The sequence below is a fragment of the Phacochoerus africanus genome, chromosome 6 (genome assembly GCF_016906955.1).
Source record: "Phacochoerus africanus isolate WHEZ1 chromosome 6, ROS_Pafr_v1, whole genome shotgun sequence".
NCBI classification, from domain to species: domain Eukaryota; kingdom Metazoa; phylum Chordata; class Mammalia; order Artiodactyla; family Suidae; genus Phacochoerus; species Phacochoerus africanus.
In genome coordinates, this window is record NC_062549.1 from 130,078,515 (window position 1) to 130,091,638 (window position 13,124).

The 13,124-nt window shown below is 42.3% G+C and overlaps 1 protein-coding gene across 5 annotated transcripts in view; it reads left to right on the plus strand.

The window, feature by feature from the left end:
- The window catches only part of ODF2L (outer dense fiber of sperm tails 2 like), a 362,976-nt gene that overhangs the window by 329,868 nt on the left and 19,984 nt on the right, over positions 1-13,124 (plus strand). For 2 of the 5 annotated variants that reach the window (XM_047785402.1, XM_047785399.1), the window contains 6 exons: positions 3,632-3,868; positions 5,681-5,798; positions 8,224-8,283; positions 8,406-8,477; positions 9,117-9,233; positions 12,402-12,587. In XM_047785402.1, coding sequence (XP_047641358.1) covers positions 3,708-3,868; positions 5,681-5,798; positions 8,224-8,283; positions 8,406-8,477; positions 9,117-9,233; positions 12,402-12,587 — 714 coding nt within the window. In that variant the 5' untranslated portion in view covers positions 3,632-3,707. Of the gene's footprint in view, positions 1-2,601; positions 2,725-3,631; positions 3,869-5,680; positions 5,799-8,223; positions 8,284-8,405; positions 8,478-9,116; positions 9,234-12,401; positions 12,588-13,124 lie in introns of those variants that run through there. The other 3 variants (XM_047785398.1, XM_047785401.1, XM_047785400.1) reach the window with 3 other exon arrangements.

Below are 13,124 nucleotides of genomic sequence, written 5' to 3' on the forward strand. Positions count from 1 at the left end.
CCGCGGCATATGGAGGTTCCCAGGCTAGGGGTTGAATCGGAGCTGTAGCCACCGGCCTACACCAGAGCCACAGCAACGCGGGATCCCAGCCGCGTCTGCAACCTACACCACAGCTCACGGCAACGCCGGATCCTTAACCCACTGAGCAAGGGCAGGGACCGAACCCGCAACCTCATGGTTCCTAGTCGGATTCGTTAACCACTGCGCCACGACGGGAACTCCTAACGCGCAACCTTTTTATATTCAGATTCCTTTATTCATTGGACAGACATTAGCTAATCCCTTAGCTAAGTCAGCCTCTACATCAGAAAGTGTTTTTCCGGGTCCGGGAAACTTTACTCCTCCGTTTCCCACCTCTGGTTCTTTTCGCTCTTTGCCGCCTTCCGGATTTCGTGGACCTGTTTTCTCTCTCGAGTCCAAATGGCCAGCCGGTTCCTTCTCTGGTGCCCTCTGGACTCGCGTTGGGGACCCTGAGGGACACGGCACCCCCGCATCCACGTGGTGGTCTCCGCGGAATATGTCACAGCGAATGTGGCGGGACAGGCGGCGGGCCTTTGTTTGAAGCTGATGGGAACCCCTTTTCCGAGGATGGGTGTTTGGCAAAACCTACTCCGCATGAGTCCTGTGCTTTGGTCTGCGGAGGGCTGCCTTCCGAGCGCCTCTGCGCAGCCGCTTCGGGGACTCGGAGTCCGGCTGCTGAGCGGGCTCGTGGGCGCGCAGTGGCCTTGCCTCCGGCCGCGGACCCGGACCGCGTCCCTCGGAGGCCCGTCCCTCGGAGGCTCGGGGCTGCGGCCCAAACGGAGCAGAGCCGGGGAACGTAGCTGGGTCAGAGCCGCCTCATCCCGTGGCCAAAAGACTCCACGTAGGCCTTCGGGGGAAGGGCCGGGTCAAGTCATCTCTATGCGGGAAATTTAATTCTTTGAACATTAAACGTCTTTCAAATGGCTGTGCTTTGGGGATTTGTTCTTCGCACATGTGTGCAGTGTGTGTGTCCTTGCTGCAGCACCAACAAGTCCTAGAAAGTATACTAGTCTGTAAGTGGGCAGTTCCTTCTGCGTAATTGAATACATTGTCGCGTGGTGTTGCGGAAACCGCAAAAACCGTGGCAACGGAAGGAGACAAACAGCACTCGGAGACACGGAAAAGCAAGGTTTATTCAGCACCGGTGCGGGCTCAGAGGCGTCACCTCCAGAGTCTGAGCACCAGGTCTCTGTTCTCAGTAACTTCTATACACTACAAGGTCTTGATTTTCCCATGTAAGCATCCCGGACCTCCCCCATCCCCAGGCAGACAGTGTTTCTCCCTAGGAAACTGAGCAAGCAAGGTTACAGAAGCAGCGCTGATAAGCAATGCTAGGTACCTAATTAGTAGGGCTGCTGGCTTGGACAGAGAGCACACAGTTGTTACATTATTACAAGAAGGGTGGTATAGTGATGAGCACAGCTGGAAAGGCCTGCAGCTGCCTTCTTAGCCAAGGGGGGGTTGTTCTTTAGTTAAAACGCCATTTCAGTGGAACGTTTGCTTTTCCGCACAAGAATCCGTGTGGCTCAGCAAAACGGTCGCCTTTTTTACAACGGCAGGACTTTTTATGCTCAAGAAAATTACTGCCTTGTTCACACACATGGTTACAGTTTTTTGGTTACAGTTTTGTCACAGCTCAGAAATAGTGGGGTACCTCGGAACCTCGGGACAACTTTTATTCTAGATTTATTACTAGGTTGTGAGAATATGATTATTGACACTGTGGAAATATTTGAGACACATACAGTTCTCTGTTTCACTGATTTCTCAAAACCCAGGTAGTAGTCAGATTTTGTGTCCCCAGAGTTCCTGTCGTGGCTCAGCGGACACGAATCTATCTGACTGGTATCCATGTTTGGAGAAATCAGTGAAACAGATAACATTTTAGATTGTTGGGTTAAAAGTCATTCTAAAATCCTTATTTTTACAATATATTAATTTTGTTTACCTTTACGATAAGACACAGCAACTTATAAGTGATGAAGCAGAAATACGTATGATAAATGTGATAAAACTTAGAGAAAATTTATATAAATAGCTGCCTGTAGCCCACAAAGCCAGGCAAGAGCTCATTTAAAATACTGATCGGGGGCTCCCATCGTGGCCCAGCAGGAAAAACCTGATTAGTAACCGTGAGGGCCGGGTTCAATCCCTGGCCCCTCTCCATGGGTTAAGGATCCAGCGTTGCCGTGAGCTGTGGCGTAGGTCGCAGATGCAGCTCAGGTCCCCTGTTGCTGTGGCTGTGGTGTAGGCCAGCAGCTGTAGCTCCCATTCCACCCCTAGCCTGGAAACTTCCTTATGCTGTGGGCGCGGCCCTAAGAAGCAAAACAAACAAAAGAATACTGATCCAAACTGAATCTTGTCTCATAAAATGTTTTCTATAAGTTGAAGATCCCTATTGTCTTATACTAAATTTTCAACTTTTATTTTCAGTATAGGACCTATTTTTCTTTTAATGATCCCTGAAAAGATGAGTCAAGGGTGACCAAGTAGAGAGCAGCAGTCTGTTCCTCATGTGCATGAACTGCGCTAAGCCTTGAGTCTCCTCCTCCTCCTAGCTTTACAAGGCTTGCAGGTGCCACGGAGTCAGGGTGCAGAGAAACAGATCTCCAAACGAATGGATGAAAGGTGCCGAATCAGTCAGTAGATGAGAATTCTCTTGATCGCAGTGACTTATCCAAGCATATTCTTCTTCACCTTTAGGTTGGTTTTTCAGGTGATTTTGTGTCTGCATATGTTTTCAATTCTTCTGGGCTACAGAGAGCTCAAAATTCGTTATGCCCTAATAACAGATGTTGCATGCATGCAACATTCAAGGAGATTGTCTTAGACTCTCTGTATCTTATTCAGCAGTTCTAGTTTCACATGAGTTGCTGGTATATAAAAAATATGAGTATGCTTTTCATTGGCCTGTATTCTAAATATCCATCTTTCCGGAATAGACAAAAATAGATGCATTTTTATAGACATTTTTAAAGGTTTCTGAATAGCTAATATTGTGAAACATTTTCAGCCCATAATTGCACATCTACTTAAAGTATTGAAAAATCTTGAACGTGCGTTTTATGATATATATATAAATATAAATTACAGAGAGGTAAAGTACCTGAAAAAATGCAGGAAACCTTACATACAGCATTTGCTTTTATATAAACAGAAAGGGAGACACGTTGTCACATGTTAGAGTTGTTAAAATATAGCCTTGATGATTTTGCTAAACCGTGATGTAGGTCGCAGACGTGGCTCAGATCTGGTGTTGCTGTGGCTGTGGCGTAGGCCAGCGGCTGTAGCTCCAATTAGACCCCTAGCCTGGGAACCTCCATGTGCCGCAGGTGCGGCCCTAAAAAGACAGACAGACAGACAGACAGACAGAAAGAAGAAAGAAAGACATAGCAGCCTTTTGGAAAGTGTAAGGAAACTGTCAGTCATGGAATGGTTGTGCTATGCAGTTTTGATACTATTTTGAATTAATATCATGAGTGCAGTTTATAATTTCAGTTTTGTCTGTGAAATAGTACTTTTACACATATTTAGGATTTTTATCTTATAGCATAGTAATAGAAAAAAGAGAAACTACTGAAATGATTTTAATACCTGAAATATTTCCTAGCTTTCAGCTTATGCGGAGAGGTTGTAGAAGCCGCCGATAAGTCCATTTGCTGGATTCATGGAGAAGCCTGCAGTTGATGGAAGGCCTTCAGAAGAACTCCTTGCCGCTTTTGAAAGAGGACCAGAGAAAGAGCATTTACCACAGCGTGCCAGGGAAAATCATCTCTGCTGGTATTTTCGGCAATAGCAGGGAATATCTTAATTTTTTGATTTCAGCGTTTCATGTTTTGTCCACATGGTAAATTATTGAATCAAACACAGCATTCTTGCGAGAATACCTCCTTCTAGCCTATTAATTCATATTTATTTAATCTGATTACAAATGTACCCATTTAGCAGAATTTGGCCAATTATTTTGGAATTTTAATGATAGCAATTAAGAATTAAAAGCTCCCTAGGAAGAATTCGTAAAGTACATAGCTCTATAACTGAGGTAGATGAAGCTACACGCACCGTGGAGTATCGGAAATACAGTCAGCGCGTCCTAATTCACCGTCGTTTGGCATATGCTGCTTTTTAGCAAATGCCTGCCGCAGTTTGCTTCTTGACAGTGGTGAAGACACTGGTTATTTGTATGATTCATCGCTTCCCCAGATGACAGTAAAATACCGTTGCGGTTGCTCTGGGCGTGGCCTAGTTCAGCTTCCAGGTTAGCTTGTTTAAATGAAGATGATGTTTGGTCGTATGTAATCATTCTTGACTTCTTGTGTCCATGGTTTTAATTATGAGAATTGTCTTTTGTAGACAGTATCTTCCTTGGCCCATCATTTTAAGCCAGTGGTGCTTAAGAATACAATCTGCTTGTTGACATGACCTCTAAGATCCCATTAATTGTTGCTGAGCTATCATATCATGTCCCATAGTAGAAAAAAGACGTCAATTAAAGACACAGTGCTTTCTCATGGCTTGAAATTTTATTTATAAATATTGAAAAAGCGCCTTCGGACTTAATCATACATAGATTTTTAGTTTACATAACTTTGTGCTTACAGAAGAATAAAGTGTCAATGAAATAGATTAGTGAAGGTATTCGCAAAAGTTCTTTAGACTCCAAGTGCTACTCTTCTGAGTCACTTTTTAACTTGGAGTCGTCCTTGCTGTTAAGAGAGCAGGTGATGTGGTGTTTCTCAGGGACGTCTATAGCAGGAGTGAAACGTGTTGGTGATGGGCTCCTGCACACAGTATACAGCAGGCCTGCGCTGGAGTCTTGCTTCTAGAATGTTGGTAAACGTTCTTTCTTCCCCAGCTCCTTCAACCCCTCCCTGCGCCCCTCTGTCACTGGGGGTTAAGACAGCGCTGCACCCCATCTCTGGGGTACTCTTCAGGACAGTGCCCGCATTCTGTAAGTTTGGGGCTGTGCTGGAAAGACAGCTTCCAGGCTGACAAGGGGGGTGGGAAGCATCCTGATTTCAGGGTGTAAGCGTGGAGGCGCCCTGTGCCCCAGGGCGTCCCTCAGTGGCGCACAACAGTGCCTGCAGGCAAAACATAAGCCAGAAAGCAAGTGCTCTGAGTTTTGTTTTGAATGCTGATGTATTATAAAGCCAAATGTGGAGGATTTTTAGGTCTCTGGAGAGGTTCAGTTTTCTGAGTTCCATTTGTTTAGCTTACACATTCTTCGGGAGGAATTTTTTTGTGCAGAACAGTGAGTTCCAGGAAAGGGTTTTGGAGGAAGGTCTTGGAGGACACATCTTTTGGGTTTGGAGTGAGGAAGAAGGAAGGGAAGAGAAAAGACACAAACACATTCACGAAAATGGTTTGACCACCTGGAGACAGGAGGTTGAGTGATTACCAGACACCAGCGCGGTGGCGGTAGGGCCTCGCCGTGTTTTACGTGTCTTCACGTGTTGACAGCTGTCTGGCCCTATAGATCGACTATGGAAGCAAAGGAAAAAAATCCTTCATCGTCAGCGACAATGGGCTGTCGCGTTGTGCAGAGCAGCGCATAGGACGGGGATAGTCAGTCGGTCAGGCTGTGCTCTGTTCGCACGAGACGCAGAACTAGTTGATGCCATGGCTTTAACTTACCCTGTAATGGTGCATATCTCATTAGTCTAAAGCAGGACCTCCTGAATGAGAAGCCTGCCCTGGAAGCAACGTTTGAGGAAGCCGAGGTGGCAGCTCGTTCTGTGGAATTGCTTTTGCCGATAATCAAGGACACCACTGAAGAGGTTGGTGTGGCAAAGTGTGAGTACTTGTGGGCACCTAACCCAGTGAGAAGCTCGGCGATGCTCTGCCCTGACTGAGGTCGCACTTCCTGTGATGGTTGTGCTCACATACTGGTATTTGATGTAAAAATGCAGGTTCATCAGCCTTCTGGATTCCTGTATCATTAACTGCAGTTCTTTCCTTGGTGAGAGTCTCAGGCATGCACTTGATGAGAGGCTGAGTTAGAAACTGTGTACCTTGGTGCCTGACTTAGCTGGAGTTCAACTAGAGTCAGCTTTCTCAAGAGTGAATTTACAACCAAAGTATTCGGGAGGTCCCATCGTGGCGCAGTGGTTAACGAATCCAACTAGGAACCATGACATTGTGGGTTCGATCCCTGGGCCTTGCTCAGTGGGTTGAGGATCTGGCGTTGCCGTGAGCTGTGGTGTAGGTCGCAGATGTGGCTCTGGCGTAGGCTGGCTACAGCTCCAGCTCCAATTAGACCCCTATGCCATGGGTGGGGCCCTAGAAAAGGCAATAAATAAATAAATAAAACTAAGATATTCTTAGAGGTGAAATAGTTATTTTCTGTAGAATCATGCAAGATGGAAACCACTATTTAGTTAAGGGCAAACATTAGATTCTATTTTATTTGTTTTATTAGAATAACAGCCTGAAGTACTTTAGAGTTTAAGCCCTTATTTTGGTTTCATTTTACTTTAGTTACCATGTAACAGATACTCTTTACTGTTAATAAACTTGACACCTTTTACTGCTACTGCATGCCAAAGAATGATTGTGTTACTGGGAAAAATTATTCTTTGATAATAAACAGTAGCGTTGTATTTTAGAGTGTCTTAATGCTGTGTCTTAAAATGTGTATGTAGTTCTTACATCTTGTCAGGCTAATCTTTCTGCATCTAATTTGAAGATTTCTAAATGGAAGGACATATTAACACAGGAATTAGTGCCTTTTGAACGTGTGAAACTGTAGACCATCTCCTTAGATAGAATACCAACAAGTAAGAAATACTAAGCACTGTTTTAATAGTGACATTTCTCACTCAAAGGTTATGTTACTTCTTGAGCTGTAAAATTAAAATATTGATACATTTGAAGTGGAAATGATTCTTGAATTTTTCTTTGAAATAGCAACCATTAGCCCCTACTTCCACTGTTCATTTTTTTCTCACAAAAGCAGCATATTTTTATAGAAAATACATTTTTATGTTTTTATTTTCAATCTCAGAAGCTTTCACTATTTATTATTCTTCATTTTTGTTGCTTACAGTAAAATCCTCTTAGAGAAGGTCCCTGTGGGGCAGCGGGTTAAGGATCCGTCCTTGTCACTGCAGTGGCTTCGGTTCGCTCTCTGGCCTGGGAACTTCCACATGCCCCACAGGTGTAGCCAAGAGAAAAAATACTCTTAGAATTTAAGCCCTGTGTACTTCATACTTATGCATTCATATGTTCCTTTTTAAACAGCTTCTTTGAGGTATGATTTATATACCATCCATTTACCCGTTTAAAGTGCACTTCAGTGCTTTTTAGTGTATTCACAGCATTGTGTAGCCATCCCCACTGTCAACCTCAGAGCGTTTTTGTCACTGCAGGAGGAGACCGTTGGCCTTTGCAGTTGTATTTCCCATTCCCACCTTCCCTCCTTAGCCTGTTAGCTACTGTTTCTGCAGCTGTGGTTTTGCTGGTTTCAAATATTTCTCATAAATGGAATCATATAACATGTATGATCCTTGAAATGAATTAACATTTTTCTGTGTTCTCATTTAAAATATCTACATGGGGAGTTCCCGTTGTGGCATAGCAGAAAAGAATCCAACTAGGATCCATGAGGACGAGGGTTCGATCCCTGGCCTCACTCAGTGGGTTGAGGATCTGGCACTGCCGTGAGCTGTGGTGTAGTTGCAGATGTGGCTCGCATCTGGCATTGCTGTGGCTGCGGGGTAGGCTGGCAGCTGCAGCTCCAATCATCTCTAGCCTGTGTGGCTGTTAAAGCAACCCCTCCCCCCCAATACACACACACACACACACACACACAGAATTCTGTTACTGATTTATTGTAATTCTTAAAAAAATTTCTTTTTGCTAGACTTTAAGTGGCTTATAATTTTCACCTGTTTACAAATAGCATTTTTATCTATTTACAAGCAGAGCCTCCTTTGTATTCAAAATTTGGGGGATTTTTATGTCATTGACTTGTTGAGGCTTTACTTAGAAATAAATTTGGTAAATTCATAAATTGTAGACAAAGCTTAATTTGGAACACTTAGGCAGAAGCCTTCCGATGGTTAACTTTAAAACAGCAACCCCCTGAACTGCGCAGAGTAGCGTCCACATTCATTTCTTAAGTGACGCTTATTCCATGTTCTGCTTTTTTATGTGGAGAAACATATTTTGTGGACTCTGATTTGTAACATCTTTTTTCCACAGATAGGGAATTGTTTACCCAGCTTGCTAGAGAAGCTAACTGATCATGAAAACGAAAACGCTGTAAGTCTTTTTATACTTTGCTGTCTCTTCCAACATTTTTTTGTTTGTACACTGGTTGGTTTTATAAAAAGCCAACATTATCCAAGTTGTGATGCTTCTAACTTTACATTATTTTGCTGAAGAATCTTAAGAAGGAGGTACTTGCAAAGGAGACCTATATCCAGGAACTTTCTTGTCTGTTTCAGAATGAAAAGGTAAGACATTTTGAGTTTAATTCATCATATTTTCTTAACATTGATTCCCTCCTTCTCTTCTTTCCCTACTGGCCCTCATATCATCAGAAATACACACAGAAAGTGTTTAGTGTTTTATAGGTTTTATGTAATCAAATATAACACCTTGATTTTTTAAAATTGTTTTTCCTTTTTAGATTTTTATGGGGTTTCAGTCAGGGTACTTGGCATAAGTTAGGGACCTATGTGTAAATTTGCATTTCAGTTTGACTATAAATTAAGGAATTTTGGTATTTGTCAGGAGGATAGATAGGAACTTTTAAAAAGAGATAATTGGGAGTTATTAAATAAAAAGGACGGGAGAAAACATCCCTCTGGTTTTATGCACGGTCCACTGGTGAGGATTCCTTGGTGGCCTTACTGGTTAAGGACCTGGCATTGTCACTACGGACAGGTTCGATCCCTGGCCTGGGAACTTCTTCCTGCCGCTGGCGCGACCGGAACAAAGACAGTCCCTTGGCAGTGGAGGGAGAGTTGGGACTCTTCTGTAAATGGCATCTTGTCTTTACCAACTTCCTAGGCCGTGTCTAAGTCCTGTAAAGTTTAACATTGTGGAGAAAATACAGCAACTAACACACTGTTTTGTTTTCTCGGTTGCAGGCAAATGCTCTGAAGGCGCATCGTTTTTCACAGTCAGTAAAAGTAGTACATGAACGACTGCAGTTCCAAATTCATAAAAAGGAAGCAGAGAACGATAAATTAAAAGAATACATAAAGGTTATAAATACCCATCCATTTTTATAGTTTAAGTGATAAGATTAATGAACGACAGTAACGCCCTTAATTCTGGAATTTAGTGGTTTTGAAAAACTTCCGTTTACGCGTTGCCATGGGAAATACATAGTTGAGGCTTCAGACGTCTGGTCTAAAGATTTGGCTCCAAATCCCAGTATAAAAACGCTGTCTCGGTACCAATCTAGGAAGGATTTGTAGAGCTCGTCTTTAAAGAGCTCCCATTATTAATTTATGTTCACTGTGGAAAATTTGTTAAATAGGAAAGAGAAAATTAAGATACCAAAACCTTAGCGTTTGGTATGTGGCCGTCATCTTTCATGCAGCTATGCGTGTACATACGTGTCTCATGCGGATTTAGTAAGTAGACGGCAGCGCTCATTGTTCTGTAATTGTTACTAATGGTAACAACCTTAAAACCAGTTAACCTGGCTTTGATGTTGAGATAACTGAGCAAAGGCTTTCTTAGGTGGTTTTTTAGCAGGATAATTCAAGGGGATGTTCTGGCTTAAACTGAGTAGTTTATAAATATTCCTGTGGAAGCGTCCCTGTGACTTGAAGCTACGGCCTTGAGGTTGCTGTGGTCTGACACCAGCTAACTGGATCTCCTGCCATCAGGATCTCCTGCCAGGGGAAAAGAGGCACTGTTCCCACTTCCGGAAGAGAAGCGTACAAAGACCCACCCCCCTGAGCATGAGGGCTTGTGTCTTAAGTTTCTCTTTGCCTTTGCACCCCTGAGTCATAAAGCTTTTGCCCATCAAAGGGACATTAAGCAGGCTTATGTGGGTATAAATTTTCTCCTTTACCTACAGGTGCTTTTAACTTTAAAATTTTTTTTTATTTTAAGCTCTTTCCCCCAGAGATTTCCTGGGTACTTTTCCCTGGTGTCCTAGGGTGCTGGCAATGAACTTGATTTGAAATTGCATTGCTCTGTCATGGTAAACACAAGAGAATGCGTGTAATGTAACCTCTCAGATCATCTGCTACCATTTATTTTTCTTACACAGTTTTTAATTATGTCCTCAAGTGGACGTTGGGCAAGTGCTTGGAAATATTTTCTTCAGTTAAAAATTAAACATTTTTAAAAAAGTTAACAGTTACTTTTTATATTCATGATAATTTGAAGAGCACCTATAAGGCCAAACAACCTAAGATTTTGCCATGACATTCATCTGTCTATTACTTTGAGTTTAAATTCCCTTACAAAATGCTACTGTTTAGAAATGAACAGCAATCGCATTAGGTTGTGGACTTTTTACCTTCTTAAACGCATTTTGGAATTTAAGGCATTAAGTAACTGGGTGTCGGATTTTAGTTCTTTTATTTAGCTCTAACGAGTCTTTTGCTTGTTTTTTTAGCGTATAGACACAATAAGATTGGCAGTATAAATCTCATATTTTGTAGTATTGTTGAGTCTATTATGTTGGGTCTTTAAAATTTTTAAGTTATATTCTAATTCTCTGAGAGCTACCCCAAAGATACTTCGAACCCATTTCCCTTGCTGGACCTTTATAATATAGCATTTAGAGTTAGAATATTTTCAAGTGTTAGAAGAGACAGAATACTTATCTCTGGAATAAGCTGCATGTGTGGTTCTTTGGAAACAGGAAAAGGCAGATAGTTAACTTTAAATACGTGTCCATTTGTTTGGCGTGTGTGAGGGGTTGTTGAGAAACTACGAAGCTGACTGGATAGCTCCAGCCCCTTCCTCCCAGTGCTGGAGCCGGAGACGGCAGCCTCCAGCTGGTGGTAAGGGTTTTCACGGCCCGTGCGGCTGTTTCTCCTGGTGTGAGGGTGACACCCTGTGGTTTCCTGAGGAGTGACAGCTGTGTTTCCTTGCGGGGCTTGGGGGGGGGGGCGGTTCTTCTTTTCTCTTAGGCAGACTTTAGCTCTTATTTTCCCCAACTACTTGCTAAAGTGGTTCATGAGATTTCGTAGTTTAGATAGATTTTTAAAGACAGTTTTTAAATGTTTTGCAGCTTCTCTTAGTCTGCTGAGTCAGTTTTCAAAGAGATCAAGTCTTTAGGTCTTATTTAAGGTGTATTTCTTCATCTCAATTTTAGTGGCAGTTAAGAAACACAGTTTTTTGTTGATCACAGAGTTAAGTGGAAAAGCTCCATCTTTTACTGATGCCTTTGATTTTTTTTTTTATTAAAATCAGTGTCCAAGTAATGGAAGACTAAAACTCAAATTCTGTCCTAAGTTTACATTCTTTTCAGTATTACACAACTTTCCAAAGAATGTAAAGCACTAACATCTTGTCTTTGAATGCTGAGGGAGTTAGTGCTCAAATCTCTGTAAATACAGAGTCTTAAGATGCTTTGAGCAGAAGACAGCGTTGTCACTCTGGGTCGTAGCCATCAGCCCCCAGCCTGATGTTGTGTGTCTCGTTCTATCATCGCCAAGAGCGACAGCAGGAGACAGTCGTGTCGGCTAACACCGTCCAGCTCAGCGGCTGGAAGCACGTCCCGCAGCAGCGCTTCACCTCTGCCAACCCTCGTGGGTCTGGTGATGGTGTTTCTGACCCTCTTTGGTCTTGGAGTGGTAACTTCCGCAGACGTAGCCCTCCTTGGGCAAAGCAGTACTTTCATTATCCTGGTGTGACTCTTCCAGCTGCCAGGCCATATGCTCCTCGATCCAAGTAAGCGGAAATGCGATGAATGATTTACGTTTAACTCATTTGCGCTCGTCGTGACCTGTGGATTTGACCGTATATCCTTTAAGCATTTGTTATGTGAACTAAACCGTCACGATATAGTCGAAGCTGCCAGTTCCTTTGAACTTTATGTACCCATTGTTTGAATGGTCTCCAGCTGAATTAGAGTTTTAGGATTTGCAGTAACTAGTACTATGTATAAAATTCTGGATGCGAAATTTTTAGAACATTCTAGTTTTGAAAGGAATTAGTGTTTGTACCATAATCACCAATATCAGTGTCTTTGGTAAGAGAAGTAGTAGTTTTATGTAGGCTTATCTGTTTTAAATTTGCATTCTGTTACTGGTTACAAGTAAACATTGGCGAAATTCACTTTCTTCACTATTTTGCTTTAATAAAATCTTATGATTAATCCTTTTGATAAATTCTATGTGAAAGATTATTTACGTATTTTTACCATGTTGTAAAATAATTTAATTACTGCTAATTTTTTTTAGAGTTTAAAAGCCAAGATATCCGAATGGAACTTGCAGTTGAAAAAGAGTAAGCATGAGGCTGTAGCAGTGAAAGAATCAAGTAGGCAAAAAACTGTTGCTCTAAAAACGGCATCTAGAATTTACAAGCAGAGGATTGAACATTTTACTGCAGACATGGAAAACCTCACTTCCCAAATTAGAGAGCAGGTAAGTATATGCATTCTTCCTTAAAGAACTGTTTTATGTGCTCAGTTTAAATAGTTAACCTTATAATGCTTAATATAATAATCTTGTTCTCTTAATGCTGATACTAGAAAACCTTTACTCATTCTTTTTTGCTTTAGTCTTTGTTTTAAAAGATTACATAAAATGTCAAATTTATTATTATTTTCTTTTTATGGCTGCACCTTCGGCATATGGAAATTCCCAGGCTAGGGACCTATGGGCCGCATCTCGTGGCAACACGATCCTTAGCCCACTGAGCAAGGCCAGGGATCGAACCTGTATCCTCGTGGATACTATGTCGGGTTCTTAACCTGCTGAGCCACAACAGGAACTCCATAATGTCAAATTGCATATTGAATTATATCAGCATTTCGTTGGGACTTTGTTTAAAGGCCCTGTTTTGTGTCCCAAAGCATCCGTGGCCAACTAAGGGTTAACCGTTCATACGTCTTCACTCTTGGCAATTTGCGTTCCCACGAAAGGCGCAGTAACGTATATTCAACAGCGTGGCCTTGAGTA